This window comes from Myotis daubentonii, chromosome 3, assembly GCF_963259705.1.
Source record: "Myotis daubentonii chromosome 3, mMyoDau2.1, whole genome shotgun sequence".
Lineage (NCBI taxonomy): Eukaryota > Metazoa > Chordata > Mammalia > Chiroptera > Vespertilionidae > Myotis > Myotis daubentonii.
Genome location: NC_081842.1, coordinates 31,451,020 through 31,470,633, shown reverse-complemented (window position 1 = coordinate 31,470,633; position 19,614 = coordinate 31,451,020). Strand labels below are relative to the sequence as shown.

The 19,614-nt window shown below is 34.4% G+C and overlaps 1 protein-coding gene across 6 annotated transcripts in view; it reads left to right on the top strand.

Moving 5' to 3' along the window:
• Positions 1 to 19,614, top strand: part of PHC3 (polyhomeotic homolog 3) — a 73,652-nt gene that overhangs the window by 44,463 nt on the left and 9,575 nt on the right. For 5 of the 6 annotated variants that reach the window (XM_059687005.1, XM_059687004.1, XM_059687002.1 and 2 more), the window contains 6 exons: positions 2,932 to 3,085; positions 6,338 to 6,585; positions 9,851 to 10,010; positions 10,974 to 11,088; positions 14,209 to 14,341; positions 14,433 to 14,664. In XM_059687005.1, coding sequence (XP_059542988.1) covers positions 2,932 to 3,085; positions 6,338 to 6,585; positions 9,851 to 10,010; positions 10,974 to 11,088; positions 14,209 to 14,341; positions 14,433 to 14,664 — 1,042 coding nt within the window. Of the gene's footprint in view, positions 1 to 2,931; positions 3,086 to 6,337; positions 6,586 to 9,850; positions 10,011 to 10,973; positions 11,089 to 14,208; positions 14,342 to 14,432; positions 14,665 to 19,614 lie in introns of those variants that run through there. The other variant, XM_059687006.1, reaches the window with a different exon arrangement.

The window sequence follows — 19,614 nt, the reverse complement described above, 5'->3', positions numbered from 1 at the left end:
TAAAGAGTATTTTATAGTATTCTTTGATGGATTATTTCAGAAAATGCTATTTGTGGTATGCCTCTTTTCATCCTTTACAACTCTCACTTTTTAAAAATCAGAGTTCTATGCATGATCAAACTTTGATTCCTTAAAAGGTATTGTAGTAGGTGTTTGAAAAACTTGTGATAGCATTAATATTAAAGAGAGTTTAGCATTTTAAAAAAAGATAATGTGCCGAAACCGGTTTGGCTCAGTGGATAGAGCGTCGGCCTGCGGACTGAAGGGTCCCGGGTTCGATTCCGGTCAAGGGCATGTACCTGGGTTGCGGGCACATCTTCAGTAGGAGATGTGCAGGAGGCAGCTGATCGATGTTTCTCTCTCATCGATGTTTCTAACTCTCTATCTCTCTCCCTTCCTCTCTGTAAAAAATCAATAAAATATATTTAAAAAAAAAAAAAAGAAAAAAGAAAAAAAAGATAATGACCTTTGGAGGAAAAGTAATAGCTAAGAAAGGAATGCTGCACAGATAAAATTGAACTGGTAGATAAATTGATACTTGTCTAATTACTTCTGAATCAACATCCCCACTCCACCAAATTAAGGTAATCACTACTGCAACAGATACCCCTCACTAGATGGTTTTGTTGTTTTCTTCCTTTTCATCCCAGAACTTTTTTTTTGATGACTTTCCCTGTATTGGATATTACTATCATTAAAAAAATGTATCATGTACAGATATTAGCAGCTATCATTATTGTACACTGTACTGTACTGAACAACTTCTTTCACTTCTGAGGATCCAGAGATGAGGCAAGGTATCTGTTGGTGAAACAGGTTTCTGTTTGCAGAGTTGTGAGCAAATACTTGAAAAATGTTGCCTACTTAGAGCTGATTCAGATCACAGTCCTGGATATGATATTTGATATAAATTTATTAGTAACAATAGGACTTTTAAAAATTTAAGGCAAAAGATTTCTTAGTAGAGTCTTGGAAAGTTAGTTTAAAAAAAACACAGAAAACTATATCTGTTGTTAAATATGCCTTTGTGGATGAAACTTTATAGTCCTTTTTATGATAACTGGCTTATTCTGGTTTCAGAAATTTTGATCATTTTTACATTTAATTTTATGTACTTAAAATCAAACTTTATCGATAGTTTGATTAAAAATAGTACAATATTAGATATCATTTAAATTTTTTTTGTTAATGTTGAAAGGTTTTGTTTTAACATTTATTAGAAATTTTAATCAGCTTGGGTAAATAATCTTAAAAACTCACAACCTTTGTAAACGTAAGTAATAAGCTTTATACATAAAAAAGGGAGATGAACTGCTTTGTGGCTTTTTTAAAAAAAACCTACAGTCTTTTACAATGGTTGAATAAATAATGCTGACAAATTAAAGCACCTGTGTCAATCTCTAGAAGTGAACTTTGAAAATTCAGTATTAAAGTTATTGAAATTAATAAGATATATTTTGTTATATGGTTCCTTCTCTGAGTGCTTTTGAATCTGTGTTTAAGTATAATCTTTATCATTGAATAACAAGGAAGTTAACATCCTAAAAACTTTCCTCTGGCTCTAGCTGGTTTGGCTTAGTGGAGAGAGCATCAACCTGCGGACTGAAGGGTCACAGGTTCGATTCCAGTCAAGGGCACATACCTGGGTTGCGGACTCGATCCCCACCAGGGGGTGTGCAGGAAGCAGCCGATCAGTGGTTCTCTCTCCTCATTGATGTTTCTGTCTCTCCCTCTCTTTTCCTCTCTGAAATCAATAAAAAAATAATAATAATAAATAACTTTTCCTCTGTAATTATAGAATAATATTAAATAACCAAAATTAATGTCCCAAATGGGTTAGTATGGTATATGTGTGTGTGTTATTTCAGGACAGATATTTTTCTGTTTACCTGATATCCTATATAATAAAAGCCTAATATGCTAAATGTCTAGTCAGCAATTCAACCAATCAAAGCATAATATGCTAATGATATTCTGAGGTCACTCAGTTGCTCACTATGACATGTACTGATGACCAGGGGGCAGACAGTCTACTGGTTGATCAGTCGCTATGACATGCTATGACCACTAGGGGGCAGAAGCTCCAACTGGTAGGTGAGCTTGCTAATGGGGTCCAGCCAATTGTGACTGAGACGAGGGGTCCCTCCCCAGCTGGCCAATCTCCCACATCCCTCACCGGCCCCCATTGTGCACCAGTGGCATCCCTTGGCCTGGCCTGCACCCTCTTGCAATCTGGGACCCCTGAAGGGATGTCGGGAGCCGGTTTTGGCCCGATCCCGCAGGCCAGGCCAAGGGGACACCCCCCCCCCAACTGGTGCACGAATTTGTGCACCGGGCCTCTAGTTTGTTTATAAAAAAATCATTAGACTCTTGAGTAGATCAGAAGATTAAAGATAGATGTAATTGCATGCATACCTTTTTGTGGGTTCTCCGATATTTTCATAATTTAACCTTTGACATAAATATAGTAAAGAGCCTGAGATGTAGTCCTTTGGCAATACACTTCCTGTTATGTGTCATTTGGAGACTTACTTAGTGTGCTTGTGAAAAATAGTATTTATTTTGATTTATCACAATTAGAAATTAACAGAAACAATAGTAATTACCAAAGTAGACTATAGAAAATCAAAACATTTCTTTTAATTCTCAAAATTAAAAATATGTCCTGACTTGCCTATTACCTTTTTGGAAACCTTATTCATTTGTAACATAGATACTGATTCACAACTTGCTTTTAGTGATATATTTATAAAATATTTAGCCAAGCATTTCCAAAACTTTATTTCTAAAGTTTTCTTTTCAAGCTAATAGTCATTTTAGTTGTTTTAAAATTCAAAATACTTGGAATTTATTTTGTTAAAATTAAATTAGGAACACCTTATTAAAAGTATTTTTAGCAACCTTTTAAGGCAGTGTGGTTTGTTGTTGCAGGTTTATCAAGTGGAAGATATGTGTGAAGAGGAAATGCCAGAAGAGTCAGATGAATGTGTTCGCATGGACAGAACCCCACCACCACCCACGTTGTCTCCAGCAGCTATAACTGTGGGGAGAGGGGAAGATTTGACTTCTGACCATCCTTTGTTAGGTAAGGAAATATCTCAATTGGGGGGATTTTCTATTAGTTTGTTAGTAATGGGAAAGTAGTTGTTTTTTTCACTACAGATGGTATTAAACTAATTTATGTAATTACAGTAAAACATAATTAAGTGGGCTTTTTTTTAAAGAGGAACAATTAAAACAACTGATAAAGAACCACTCAAATGAAAAACACATCGTAGCTTCTTAATTTTTACTGGTTTGTACAGATGTGTTTCATATGATCATTCAGATTCATATGTGAAGCTATTTCTATCTTAAAAATTGGAATAAATCAAAGTTCTATCAAAAGATTTAAATTATACTTTCCCTAAATCACAAAGCATTCTAAATCGTATCTGGCATTCCTCATAATTGCTTGTGATCTAAACTGAATAAGTCTTTTAAAAGTGTTCTTTCCCATACGGTACTTAAATTAAGCCTCATTAATTCTTAGTAGCGATGGATTAAAAAATTATTGAGCTTAAGCATTCAAATTCTTTTTTTTTCTTTTCAAATTCTTATTCACTATGTCACTACTACTTTTAAGTTAAAGTAAATCTTATGTATGCTCCTCTTCACAATATCAAAGTGACTGTGAATCCTAGATAATTTACTAAAACATTAGTATGATCTGTTGCCCAATGTCTAGCAGGGGTCCTCAAACTCTTTAAACAGGGGGCCAGTTCACTGTCCCTCAGACCGTGGGAGGGCCGGACTATAGTTTTAAAAAAAACTATGAACAAATTCCTATGCACACTGCACATATCTTATTTTGAAGTAAAAAAACAAAACGGGAACAAATACAATATTTGTATTTGCATGTGGCCCACAGGCCATAGTTTTTGAGGACCCCTGCTAGGGCCTAAAAAAGATACATTCTGTGTTAGGGCGTTTTTTAAAAATGGTTGAAAAAAATCAAAAGAAGAATAATATTTCATGTTATGTGAAATATAAATTTCATTGTTCTTTAATACAGTTCTCTGCAATACAGCCACATTCATTTGTTCAAATATTACCTATAGCTACTATTGTGTTACTGCAGCAAAGATGAGTAGTTGCAAAACCCATATTGTCCTTTATGGAAAGTTTATTGACCTCTGACTCAGGTAATACGAATGTTGGTTCAGGCTTCATTGTAGGTATTCTGTTCTCTTGATTATCTCTTGGTCCTCATGATCATTTCAGGTAAGAAGAACCTGAAATGAATTGTAATTGGGCACTGACTTTGCTCCTGCAGTAACATTTGCCCTCTCTTTTCTTCAACATGCCACATTTCTAACCCTTTTGTTCTCTCCAGCTTTTATTCTCTTACTACAGAAGTGAATCTCTGGAAAGTTTAGAAAAGGGAAAATCAGTTTTGTTCCAATTTTTCTCTCTTCTTAAAAATAGAAAACATTTAGTCAGTAAAATTATATAAATATTTAAGACAGTTTAATATGATTGCCTTTGTATATTCAAAACAATACTTCAAAAGATAGATTTAAGAAAATCTAACTGGCCCTAACCGGTTTGGCTCAGTGGATAGAGCGTCAGCCTGTGGACCGAAGGGTCCCAGGTTCGATTCCAGTCAAGGGCATGTACCTTGGTTGCAGACACATCCCCAGTAGGGGGTGTGCAAGAGGCAACTGATCCATGTTTCTCTCTCATTGATGTTCCTAACTCTCTATCCTTCTCCCTTCCTCTCTGTAAAAAAATCAATAAAATATATTTTAAAAAAAAAGAAGAAGAAAAGAAAATCTAACTGTTTTGTATTTTCTGTACACTGAAAATGAATTTATGTTACTGCAGATTTTCTGGAATTTTGGTTTAAAGGCAGAAAGAAATTTATAGTAATTGGATAATTACCTTGCTTTTTTACTGTAATTGGATTACCTGAAAAGTATCACTAATGGTACTCAAAGGAAATTGTAAAATTTTTTAAATATCGGAATACAAGTATATCTTCACATATTAGGCAAGGGATATAGTCTGAGATCCTGTTATGCCTATCCCTCTAGCTATATTGTCTAAATACATTATAGACTTTTGAATCTTCCTATAATTTACTTCATACTTATTCTTTTGTAGTATATGAGGGAGAAAAGCAAGCAAGGCTGATATTTATAATAACTCTCATCAAATCATGGAATAAACTAACCTGAAAAATAGAGGGACTTGTTTCCATCTAGAATTCATTTTTCATAAATCTCGGCTCTTTTTAATTATTCTCAGATATCTGTATTCACTGATATTCCCTACTATCAGCTAGTTCTATCTTTCCACTTTCACACAAGCAGTAATTTTCAGTGCTATCGAATGGATGGATAGGTAGAGTCTCCATAACAGGCTGGTGGGGACTATCTTATTGTGGTCTTCAAGTGTTTGAAAGGGAGGAATCACAGTGATCCAGGCCAACATTTTTCAATTGCCTGGTAGTACAATATTCCTCAAATTGACATAGATGTTGCCCCCGCCGAATTTAAAACACAATAAAATAGAGAACATTTGTGCATGGATTTGAGTTAGCCTTACTGTTTGAAATAAAGGTGATGTAACCTGTGTAGTTCACTAAAATCTTTACTTATTCTATGGATTTCATGATCCATTTTTATTTAAGCATACTTTCAAAGTGCTTTTATTCCCTTATATCATTTGGAATATATAAATAGTAACATAGAAAGTTTAATATCTATGCAGCTTAAAATTTTTTTGAAAAAGCAACAATTTCAGTAATTATTCTTAATTTGGGACAGTTTTTTTTTCCCCCAACCATGGTTGGAATGATAACTGAGCATGGGACCTGCTTCTTCTGTAAAATGGGGATCATAGTAGTTTCTATCTCATAAGGTTATTGTGCAGATTAAGTGAGGTAATAAACATAAAGTTTTTAGCCCAGCCAGTGTTGCTCAGTGGTTAAGCATCGACCCATGAACCAGGAGGGCACAGTTCAGTTTTGTTCTTGGTCAGGGTACATGCCCAGGTTGCAGGCTCAGTCCCCAGTAGGGGGCATGCAGGAAGCAGCTGATAAATGATTCTCTGTCATCACTGATGTTTCTCTCTCTCCCTTTCCCTTCCTCTCTGAAATCGATAAAAATATATTTAATAAATAAATAAATAAATTTGTTAGAATGGTTTTTTTAAGCACTAGATATTAGCTATTATTATTATTCGTGATTATTTTTAAATTATCTTTCATATTTGCCTGGGCAGAATGCTAAACATTAATATATACCTATATCTATATCTATCTATATATATATATTTTTTTTTTTTTTTCCAGAGGAAGTGGAATTACCTGCTGTGGCATCAGTCAGCGCTTCAGTAATTAAATCTCCTTCAGATCCTTCGCATGTTTCTGTTCCTCCTCCACTCTTACTTCCAGCTGCTACCACGAGGAGTAATATTACATCTATGCCCAATAGCATTCCCAATATAGAAAACAAACCTCCACAGGCCATTGTTAAACCACAGATCTTGACCCATGTTATTGAAGGCTTTGTAATTCAAGAGGGATTGGAGCCATTTCCTGTAAGTAACAAGCAAGTTTGTATTTTTAAAATAATTCTTGTAATAATTTAGTCTATTTTTCTCTAATTAAAAGCTTGTAATTTTATTTCAAAAAAGACACTCTTTTATCTAGAATTTATCTTTCTATATATATCATGTATATACTGTAAATATACTTCTAGAATTTTATGCTAGCTATGTAGATGTATAAACTAAGGACATAAATATGTCAATTTTATAATTTTTAGAGAAAGATAGTTGGAAGTTTATTCCAATAAAATAAATTTTCCTATTTTTTCTTCTTAAGGGGACTGAAATGATACCTGAAGTGTATTTTTAAAAAAATTGTGTTTCTTATATAATGTGATACTTGGTGAACAGAAAATAATAACTTCCCAATGATCTAATCCTTCTGAAATTACCCAGTGGATGGTTTATAATTAGCAAATATATATTCTCATTATTCTTAAATCTCAGCCTTCAATCACATTTTTTAAATGCTTTAAAATGCTCACCTCAAAGTATCACTAAAAGTCTTGTAATTTGAGATTAGTTATATATCCCTTATATGCTACTCTCTAGAGATGAACATTTGTCCTTAGAAAATAAATAAAAAAGTGAGTAGCCAAAATAAAACAAAAGTTTACTTTGAATGTCTTTGAATCATCTAATTTTTAAGATTCATGGGTAGCATTACAATAGTTGGTTGCCTCATTAGTTGCTTTGTTTTCAGTTTACTAAGGGTGTATTAAACATGGATCTTCGATAAGAATCCTGATTTAGTGAGTAGAGGAACAGTCATTTCTCTCTATTCCTCAGTGTTTGGATCCTGGCTCTGCAGCATACTGACTGTGCAAAGTTACACAGTCTTTTTTGATCTTCATATTGTTCATCCAGCAAATGGAGATGATACTTTGCTCTTAGAGTTGTTGTAAGGATTAAATATACATAAATTATTCTGTGTAGTACTGGCACTTAATAGACATAGCTATTTATCAGTATTACTAGTGACAGTTACAACTTTACACTACAAAAAAAGGGAAATTTGGGAAAAGTACAGAAAAATCCTCACTAATACCACATTGTGTACATTTTTCATATGATCAAGATGATTATTATATATACTAGAAGCCCAATGCACAAAGATTCATGCAAGAATAGGCCTTCTTTCCCCTGGCTGCCGGCACTGCCTTTGCTCCAGCTGGAGCCACCTTTCTACCTTTGTTCCAGCCCGGAGCTGCCTTTCCACCTTCCCATGCTGCCCAGAGGCCCGGAGTGGCTGGGGCCGCTTGGCACCTGCACATGCAAATTAACCCACCATCTTTGTTGGGTTAATTTGCATACTCACTCCTGATTGGCTGGTGGGTGTCGCCAAGGTACGGTCAGTTTACATCTGTCTCTTATTAGTGTAGATAGTTTTGCTTCTTTCACTTAGTATATCTTGAGCTCTTATCTATAATAATAAAAGTAATACGCTAATTAGACCGGACGTCCTTCTGGATGTCCTTCCTTCTGGACAAAGCTGTGGTGGGCGGGGGCTGAAGCAGAGGTGGCTGCCATGGCGGCGGGGGCCAAGGCCCTTGCACGAATTTCGTGCATTGGGCCTCTAGTTTTCTCATAATATTAATAGTACTTTGGAAACATTTTGAAAGGTTACATTATATTCTGCTTTATATGCAACCAAAATTTATGTAATCCTTCCATTATTGTTGGACATTTAAGTTTCCATGTTTTCACTATTCAAATAGTCTGAAAGGAATATCTTTGTATATAAATTATCCACATTTTAAATAATTTCTTTAGCATAAATTCCTTAGAAGTACTGGCAAGTATTTATATTTACATATATATTTGTAAGATTCTATATATATTACTAAATTATTTTCTGGAAATATTTAAATTTATTAACACACCATAAGTGTATAACCTTAGCAGCACTGAATATTATAGTTTTTTACAGCAATAATTTTTATAAATTTTACTTGAGGCATATTAAATATACTTACTGAAATGAACACAGTTTAAAAGTATATAGATGACTATTTTCTAAAGTTAAATATAGAAACTTTTAATAAGTTATTTTTGACCAAGTGTGGCAGACATTGGAGAATTAACCCGCATTCTTAAATAGAATAAGAGGTTCTGTTTTTCAGATTAGCTCAGGGTTCACTAGCAAATCAGTAATTATTTTTGATCTGGACTGTTTTTGCTGAAAACAGTCCTAAAATAAGTATTATTCATGACCTAAGTATACTGATCATACGTGAATTTTTTGTTAATTTTAATGTTTGTGGATTTTTCCATTTGTTTTCATGATTATAGATTTGGTTGCTGAATTAAGAATCAGGAGACTTGATTTCTAGTTGTTCTTTCTTTTGTAAAGAAATCACCTAAACACTGAACAGTAGTTCCCTTATCTCTATTTTAAGTGTAATTGGTTTACAATATTATATTAGCAATATTATATTAGTTTCAGGTATATAATATAGTGATTTGACTTTTATATACCTTACAGTGTGTTCATCACACTAAGTCTCATTGTGGTTTTAATTTGAATTTCCCTGATGATTAATGATATTGACCATATTTTCATATGTCTCTTAGCCATCTGTATGTCATCTTTAGAGAAATGTCTTCATGTGCTCTGCCCATTTTTTACCATTACTGTATCTGTATAATACACATAAAAATGATCTATCCTGAGGAGATAACCCTACAAATAAAAAGCTTTATACATGAAAAATCTTAAAAGTTGTTACAGAAAAAGAATTAAACTGGCAAATAAAAATGCATTACTGATTTTTTAAAGAAAATACTTTTTCTTAACTATTTGCCTAAACTAGGATGCTAAGTTCCATTTGACAGAGACTTTGAAGCATCCATATTGCTGATGACCTGAACTATAATGTTTATGTCCATATAGCCTACACTTTTCTCAAGGAAAAAGCACTGAATGACTATGTCAGATCAATTGGATAAGCAAATGATCACTGATACCATTTTTTCAAGAGTTTTTTTAAATTGATTTCAGAGAGGGAGAGAGATAGAAACATCAATGATGAGAAAGAATCATTGATCGGCTGCCTCCTGCACAACCCCACTGGGGATTGAGCCCACAACCCAGGCATATGCCCTGACCAGGAAGGAATTGAACCTGACCTCCTGTTCATTGGTCTACACTCAACCACTGAGCCACATGAGCTGGGCTTCAAGAGTTTTTTTAACCAACTTATTTCTGAAAGTCTTTAAAAAGATTATTTCATTTTATTCTCTCTCTGTTTTAAAGGTGAGTCGTTCATCTTTGCTAATAGAACAGCCTGTGAAAAAAAGACCTCTCTTGGATAATCAGGTGATAAATTCCGTGTGTGTTCAGCCAGAGCTACAGAATAATACAAAGCATGCAGATAATTCATCTGACACAGAGTTGGAAGACATGATTGCTGAAGGTTTGTGGATTTTACTTAAGATACCCTTAATTCACTTTGACTTTTATTGCTTGAAACAGAACATGGATTTTTATTCCACACATGGATTTTTACTTGGAAGTATTTACTTTTATTCTCAAGTAATGCATTATTTGATTAGAATAATGGGAAAGGTAACCAGACTCTTAATGGCCAATTAATAAAAATAATAAGACTGGTTAATTTACATACTATCAGTTAATTTGACTTTTGGAAGAATGTGGGTGGGAAAAATTCCATTATATATGAAAGTAATTTAAAATTTTAGCATCAAAACAACCAACTTTCTGTTTTTTTTTCCTGAGTTAACTTAAATAAATGACTATTTTATTGAGTTTGCTTAAATATTTAGAACTTCTGAGTTGTTTGGCTTTAGGCTTTCCTTATTTTGATGTTTGATGTCTAAGTAATTATCCTCAATAAATTAGCATATTCATCTGAAATTAATTCATTCCTTTTTGAAAATTTTTATAATCTTTACCTGAGGATATGCTATATATCTCCATGGCACAATGTACTAAAATTCATATCCCACAAGGTACTTTTTGAAAGTGTTCCTCCTGCAGAATAGTGGCTTTGTCTTATTCATCTTCATTTCTCTTACAGTGCTTAATAAAGTTATTTGCACGTTTTAGACGTGTCGCATACTTAGCAAAATGAACCTTTAAAATGTATTGCCTATGTATAGAGAAAACGCCACAAAATTTTTATGCAGGATAAGGAGGGAATTTATGGAGGTGGTTGGTTTTGGAGGCTTTACCCTGCCAAAGTGGCTGTGGATTGAAAAATTCAAAAATCAAAAAAAAGAAAGAAAAGAAAAATTCGAAACTCATTCCTTTAAGTTTCCTGGAAGGTCTGAACTAGCAGCATCCCACCAAAATAGAGGCTAAATGAAAATTTGCCACAATTAAATTGAGGTTTTTTCTTTGTTTCCTTCTTTTTTAGAGACATTAGAAGAAATAGACAGCGAGTTGCTCAAGTGTGAATTCTGTGGTAAGATGGGATATGCTAATGAATTTCTGCGGTCAAAACGATTCTGCACTATGTCATGTGCCAAAAGGTATTTCTATTTTGAATTTCCTAAAGCACAAAACAACCACTGTAACAAAACCAAAAAACTTGTAGAGTTTACCAGTAGTCAAAACTAGATATTACAATATAGAGGAATACTATGAAATAGATATTATGTGGAGCTACTTTGGTAGTTAGTTATTAAATTTTGCTCTTTGAAAGTTATATAGTCATAATACTTACAGTTAGTTTTTCAGCATAATCTAATATTTAAGTAGCAATCTCCTGGTGGTAAGAATATATGCTTAGGAGAATCCCTCTTGTGAATAGACTTACTAGTCTTCAAGGTATCAAAACAGTTTTTGTTTTATCACCTGATTTTTGTTTATCAATATTAAAATCCTGGATTTACTTTGTTTCAAAATGTTTTCTTTTGTTTTAATATATCCTATTAATTTTAGGTTTCTAAATAGGACAGCTATCCATGTTCTGTACATTGTTATATTGTCAGTAAAATATCTCTTTTTTAAATATGTATTTGCATTAGTAATATTACAGGTAAATAGTATTGATAACAAAATAAATGTTTAGTATCTTCATTGATCTTAATCTCAAGTTTAGTTTACATTAAAAAAAAAACACCCCACCTCTGATTCTGATAGTGCTAAAAATTCATTAACAGGAATCTCATTTAAAGTGGAGAGGCCAGAAGGGGGAGCTCTCATGACCAATGATAATCACAAGGCACAACAGAGAAACTTTGTAATACTCTTTCTAACTTACTTTTCCCCTATATATTAGAATTTCCTCTCCTTCATTGAGGAAATAGAAGAAATAGAATAGAAAAATAGAAGAGCAGAAGGAAAGTGTCTGACTCTTCGTATTTTACCACGGTTGCATATACTCATACTGGGTTGCAATTCCTTGTTCTTGAATAAACCCACTCTGCTGGAGAAATATCTGGCTGACTTTTTGTTTACAGTCAACGAAATAAATCTTTATGTTGGCATTTACCATGAAAGGTGAAATGTATGTACAGGTTGATTAATTTGAAATTTGTTCTCTATTTGAAAGAGAGTTTAGGATCTTAATTTTATACATCTAAGGAATTTCTTGCTTGAACATATTATTTAGTGTGGTGCCACTAAAATATACTCAGTAAAACTTAGGATAAGTTTTGTACTATTGAATAAGTAATTGAAGTATTTTCCTCCCAAAATGGCTTCATTGGTTTCTTAGTTGTCAGTCTGTTATTCAGATATCCTTTTATGTTATTGATAATCCTAAGAAAATTATGTAACTCCTGTTTAACATGGGAGTTTTCCAGTTTGTGTATACCACAGGACAGAATAGTGGCTCTCTGGTTCTAAATGATTGAAAACTCTGAGGGGAAGGACTACTGTTTTTCAGACTACTTTAAATTTCTTGACTTTTAAGAAACATTTTAAGTCTTTTAATGCTACCATTATTCTTCTCCAAGAGATTATTGCTGAGTTGTCACATTATTATACCTTTAGGTGAACCCCTTAGAAGATTAGGGGTCCTAGCATAGGGAAATAAATGCAGATGAGAGAGCAAAGGGGAGAGGATAAATTAGGTCAGGGAGGAATTGCTGCTGTTTACGACTGTCTTGGAGATCTAAATATTTAGGGACTAAATAGCAAGTGTAAAGTTAGTCTGTCTTTTCTGATCTTTAGTCAGTGGGGAAAGAAGTTTTGTCAATTGATAAGAATGGAAATCAGAAACCGACAGAGCTGAGCCCATGGAAGCGCATAATGAACATAGCAGGAGCTTGTCAAATTGTTTAGGGTAAAATGAGGTGGCCATTAGGACACCTTTTTGTTTTTTATATTTTTAGGGGGAAAAAAGCCTGTCCATTCTCATAGTGCTCCTTACTTTCACTTCCTGATATTTTGAGAAAACATACGTGAGAAAAATTTATTTTGGCATCTGTATATTGATCCTAGAACAGTTATCAATAGCATAGTTAATTGGGATTTATTCTTGTCATTTTTCTGCAAAATCTTAGAGCAAAAGAGTTTTAAAACATGAAATTATAATGACAGTTGTATATGTGTAAAATAAGAGGAACTGCATGTAATTTTCTTAGCCTTTCTGAGTTTTTCTGAAATTATTTCTTAGATTATTTCTTTTCACTCTTCTTTCTAGGAATAGGGTAGGCAAACTGTGCCCAGACAGAGTCATTCCTGTAGCCTATATTTATATGATCCATGAGCTAAGGATGGTTTTTAAATATTGGGGTAGTTGAAAAAAAAATCAAAAGAATCATATTTGTGACACATGAAAATTATGGGAAATTCAAATTTTAGTGTTTCTCAATAAAGGTTTATTGGAACACAGCCATGTTCATTTATTATTGTGTATGTCATAATTGCAAAGCTGACTAGTTGTAACAGAGACTTGAATGGCCCACAAAGCCTAAGACATTTACTATCTGGCCCTTTATAGAAAAAGTACCCAGTCCCCTGTTCTAGGGCCTTGGAACCCAATAAATGGCATAAAACTATTTTAAGCTGCTATTATGCCATATAAAGGTCTATTCAAAAATAATAGATAGTCTATCAATTTCAAAGAATTCTGCATTTTAAAATTTCCTGAAGAGTGAGAGCTATGAATTCCTTGTATAATTTTGAAATCCCACCTTTACATTTTTACTCTTTGATTCAGTAATATATTTGAAAAATCTTTTACTAGTCATTTGAGATTTTATCTTTCTCTACTGTATTAAGCAATTTTTATTAATCACTTTTCAGATATTATTACTTGGAAAAATACCAGTTTGGATGAACATTTAAATAGTTAACTTCTTTTTCTCCTGGAACCTTGAATTATTTTGCTGCTGTGAAAATCAGTTGCCCTCTCTATTTTACAGAAAGTTTCCCACTATCATGCTGTTATTAGGAGGAAATATCAATACCTGTCCAGTATTAGATTGAGAGCTATGTATTATACAGCTATATACAGAGGTCAATTTTTGACTGTTAGCATAAGTAAATCCATTGAACACTATGGTTTACTTTCTGAGGTATTATAGTTTTTAATGAAGTATATGCCACTTACTGATTCACAAATTCACTTTAAAGTCATTAACTACTAAATAGAGTGTCCTATATATCATTTAATATTTTTTCTTACTTAAATTTCTTAGGTACAATGTTAGCTGTTCTAAAAAATTTGCACTTAGTCGTTGGAATCGTAAGCCTGATAATCAAAGTCTTGGGCATCGTGGCCGTCGTCCAAGTGGCCCTGATGGGGCAGCAAGAGAACATATCCTTAGGCAGGTCTGTAGAAACCTTGCTTCAATGTACAATACCCTTTTCAGTAATGCAAGGAAAGTGCAATGCTGTATTTTACTTGTACTACATTTTCCAGCTTCCAATTACTTATCCATCTGCAGAAGAAGACTTGGCTTCTCATGAAGATCCTGTGCCATCTGCTATGACAACACGTCTGCGCAGGCAGAGCGAGCGGGAAAGAGAGCGTGAGCTGCGAGAAGTGAGAATTAGGAAAATGCCTGAGAACAGTGACTTGCTACCAGTTGCACAAACAGAGCCCTCCATATGGACGGTTGATGATGTCTGGGCCTTCATTCATTCTTTGCCTGGTACGTAAATTCAGCATTTTGGCCTTAATGGTTTTTTTGTGTGCATTCACACACAGGAATGATGTTAGGTCCATCTGCACCTATTGTACGAAAGGATTCGAGAAGTACTTATGTATATATACTAGTTAAATAGCATTTGCTATTGAAATATGATCTGTTTCCTCTTGCTTATTCCCTCAGCACAACTGGGTATTTTCTCATACCCTCAAGTCGATAAAAACTGACTAGTCCTGCTTCAGCTGTGACACCTCAGCCGGTGAAGGTATTAAAGGTGCTCTCTTCTCTTCAGTCTGATTTTTCTCGAGGGGTCAGTAGAGAGATTGAGTCAGACACTTCTTCCCTCTGCTCTTCTACTTTTCTATTCGGTTTCCTCATTTCCTAATTTAATATTTAACCTTTTTTTTTTTTAAATAAGAGAGACTAATTTTTTTTTACATTTTTGAAAGCTAATCAAGACCTTTTAGACTATGATTAAATTTTGGTTTCTTTTAAAGGAAGCTGCATTCTTTGATTCTTGCAAAAAGTAGGTATCAAGAACAGTTCCAAAATTTGATTAAGTGGACAGCTAACATTCAGTTATGATATTCTATCCCAATAGAATAGGATAACTTTTTTTGTTTTTCTGCTCTCTCATTTTTGAATTCTTTCTATCAGCTTAATCTTTATGTTCTTTATCTTTTCTTCTTTAATATGACAATAAACATAAAGTCCACTTTCTCCAAGGGACTGGCTACTAAAGACATTTGCACCTTTGCTCATGATGAAACCCACACACTGTCTATGTTAAGACAATATATGTATTTTTTTAAATCAACAAATCTTATCATTCACTTTGGCCTTATGAATATGGAACACAAGGAAATTGTTAAATGTGTGTTCCATTTTGGTTTTATTCTGAATCATACCATTTATCTTGATATAAGCTTTCTAGAAAAATACATCCCTTTTGCAGTTGTCTGCAAGCTTATTAAAATTAATCCAGCTAGTTTTGCTAATTAATCTTTCTATGAAGGCCACTGTCTCAGAAGTAAATTTACAGCTAATGTGCTGTGAGAGTGAAGAAAGTATATTTAGCAGTATTTTTGCTTTAAAAAAAAATTTATCAGCCATTTTACCATTTCTGTTTTCAGAACTCTATGAGATTTTATTGAATTCTTTTTTCTTTTGAAATATATTTTTATTGATTACAGAGAGGAAGGAAGAGGGAGAGAGAGATAGAAGCACCAGTGACGTGAGAGAATCATTGATTGGCTGCCTCCTGCATGCCCCACACTGGGAATCAAACTGTGACCACCTGGTTCATAGGTTGATGATCAACCACTGAGCCACACCAGCTGGGCTAAATTATTTTTTCAGTACCTTGTTTTAGAAATGCTAAATAAGTTTTGTGGTTTCCTTTCTTTTTTTTTTTATTATTAGTTAAGGTATTACAAATGTGTCCTCATCCCCCCCATTCCTTTTCTTTTTTTTAAAGAAAAACAAGATATAGTCATTTTTAAAGAAAGAAGAAATTGTTTAAAGGGATAGATTTTCCATGGGAAGATTTTTAAGCACACACCTAAGAAAACTTAGGTGTGAGTTGTGCTGACCATATAGGTTTAGAATCTGCATTAAAACTGATGTATTAGAGGATGATGAGTATTGTTTGTGGTTTTAATACTTAATGAAATAAATTTTAGATTTTAGATTAGTTTAGATACCGTGAGATTTAACCCTAAAGTCTATACTGATCTCCTGGGCTAGACTTTGATTCTATCATCTTCAGAAGTAGTCTCAGTTTTCCAAATGGGGCGTGTGAGCTGTTTGTTAGCTGTGGTTCTCATTTGGTGGAAAGTATTTCTTTTCCTTTGGGGATGAAGGGTGGTTCATATCCTGAAGAAAGTAGGTTGGCAAGCAAATAAATAATTGATAGTACTGAGTCCTCTGTCACTTTATATACTTTTTTTAGGACTAATTTTCCCCAGCATCCATTTGCCATGAGGCTACTCTTGGCTGCTTTTATTGGAACAAAGGCTAACTCCTTCGTCTCATTCTTGCTTCATTTGAATTAAAAAAAAAAAGAAAAGGTTATTGCTTATAACTTTAGATGCTTGTCTTACTGAGTTCATCAAGACACTTAATTTTATTGCCAGTGTTTAGAGAACATTACATGTCATTAAAAGGAGACTGCTTTATAATTAAGAATTGCTTGGGTCTGCTTAATATAACTCTGCTTTTCTTTTACTGATTAAATGGGAGTATTTCCAAACTTTTATATGTTAAATAACAAGCTTATTTGTGTGATCCTTATATCTTCTTTTTCAAAGTTTTGCTCTCTGAAATGCCTGTAGTTTAAGGTAACTTTCATACCAGAATAAGCATTTATCTTCATTTCCCTATGTTCCTCTGGTCTCTGTAAACTTCCTTTTGAGCCTCTTTGAGCTCATTCAGGGCTTTTTGTTTGTTTATTTGTTTGTTTTCCTGAGTAGTCTACTCCCAAGTTTTTTTCCTAGAATGAACAAGCTTGTAAATTTTGTAATCCTTTGTACTTTCTTTCCCTCTTTTATCAGGGTACCTACATTTACCCCCTAGAGTTTTCTCTTCTCTTTGTATAATGTCATCTTGTGCACCATTCTAGTGGGATCATGTAGAGCTGGTATGCAGTACATCCAAATCTCAGAGCTGTTAGCAGAAAGAAAAATTATTTTCATATAAATTTTTGTGCATTAAAAAGTTCAATGCAGAAACTACTCTTTCTGTTTTCAGTTAATTGCAGTTATCTTCTTCAACTCTTCCTTGAAACAGTTAAATTGCAAAGATCAATTTATTCTGGATTTATTGATCTTTGAATCTGCAGTAAATTAGGTTTCTTTGTAGGCATATAAAGTATAGGAATTATATACAACTAGAAGCCCAATGCACAAAAATTTGTGCCGGGGGGGGGTCCCTCAGCCCAACCAGTGCCCTCTCACAGTCTGGGACCCCTCAGGAGATAACCACCTGCTGGCTTAGGCCCACTCCCCTGGTGGCAGATGGCACGCCCGATTCCGCGGTGCCTGCCCCATCTGCCCCGGTCGCATGGATCCCCGCTGGGTCAGGCGGTGGCTCGGGATCGTGCTGCCACCTGACCCCGCACACGGCAGGCCCGGATCCCGCCCTGGGGCGGGCGTCAGCTTGGGATCTTGCCCGCCTGGGGCAGGCAGCACAGTGGGATCTGCCTGCAGTATGCAAATTTAATGGCCATCTTTGTTGGGTTAATTTGCATGCTCTTCTGATTGGCTGATGGGTGTAGCAAAGGTACAGTCAATTAGCATCTTTGTCTTTTATTAGTGTAGATATGACAATTTACTGGTTTTCATAATACTAACATTGGGACTTGATTTTTCTGTACTATTGAATGGCAGGTCATAGCTTTTCACCTTCCTTATTGAGGCCATTTTTTGTGCAGGGTGAGTTTATTTTGGGTTTCTCTGGAAAAGTGACTGGATGCTTGGGACCCGTGTCCATGTGTTCAGGCCTGTGCACACCCTGATAGCTGCTTCTGGTGATGTAAAGCCAGCTACTCTGACTGGTTACTACAGTTGGGATATATTTTGTACATATTCCTAGGGTGCAGCTGCTTTACAGAAGGAGATTTTAATGTCAGAAATTCATAGAACTAGCTCAGTACATCCTGAGCATGTAGAATTTTTTTTAAATTCATTTTTCTCAATTTTCTGGAAGCATATTTGCTTCTGTTTTTTCTTTTTTAAGTCACTTTATTTTTTAACTTATGTACTAATGTATACTATAATCCCCCCCCTTTTTTGGGTTGGCTTTAGAAAGTTGTGATCTAAAATACTGAAGATAATGCATTCATATTTGATCATGCTGTTTCCCAAACTTTTTGTTCACTATTATTTTGCTAATACCTTTATTGTCCACCTGCAAGAAGACATTTGAAGAGGGATCTCATAATGCAGAGGAACGAAAACATGCTATATATTTTCCTCATGGAGAGCTCCTTGTTTCTATTCCCACATGTAGCTCTTATAGTCCTCATTACTTCTCATGGCTCCTGTTTTCTGAATCTAAGTAAGTCCTACCCTATCTTTCTCTCTCTTCTTTTCTTCCCTGTGCTCTTGTAAGTAAGACTGAAGAGAGAAGAACATTAGTTCTTTCATATAAAGAAGGATGAAGTCACAACTAGACGCAAGATTAGTCAGTTTTGTCTGCCCAGTTTTGAGAGCTACCTCTGGGAAAAGGAAAGGGGCTTTTCTATGGTGAGTAATTCCTTTTAACTATATAATCTCTTTTATATGGTAAATGGGCAAAATCATAAAAATTCCTCCTAGGGTACTTTTGAAATGTCAATTTTTAGAAGTCTGAGAAATTATTAAGACTAGAGAAATTGATAAGCTGGCTGTTATATAGGAGACAAGAAAGATACAACCAACAAAGAAGGCAAAAAAATATCCAAGAGAAAAGATGGCCACACAGCAAAATACAGAAAAAGTGTTTGTATTACTCTTACAGATGGTTCCTCTCTAGCAGATTCTGGTTTTTGTTCATTATTTGTTTATTCACTCAGTCCTTCACACCACCCCCCCCCCCAAAAAAAATATATATGTATATTTAGCACCTACAGTGCTTTGTGTTTAGTTCTGGGGTTATAGGGATGACATCATTATCTATATAAACAAGACAATGATACGTTTGCAATAGGAAGAGAATCATTTCTGCAAAGTTGTGGTATCTAAAGATGTAATGTAACCATTTCCATTTTTGTGTGTTTTCCCTGAGAATACTGATTTGAATAAAATAGACTTTAAGCTGTTAGTATTTATTCTTTTTTGTTTGTTTTGTTTTTATATTAATTTTTAGAGAGAGTGGAAGGGGTGGAGGGAGGAGAAGAGAGAGAGAAATATCAATGTGAGACACACCTATTGCCTCCTGCACACACCCCAACTGGAGCAGGGATCGAACCTGCAA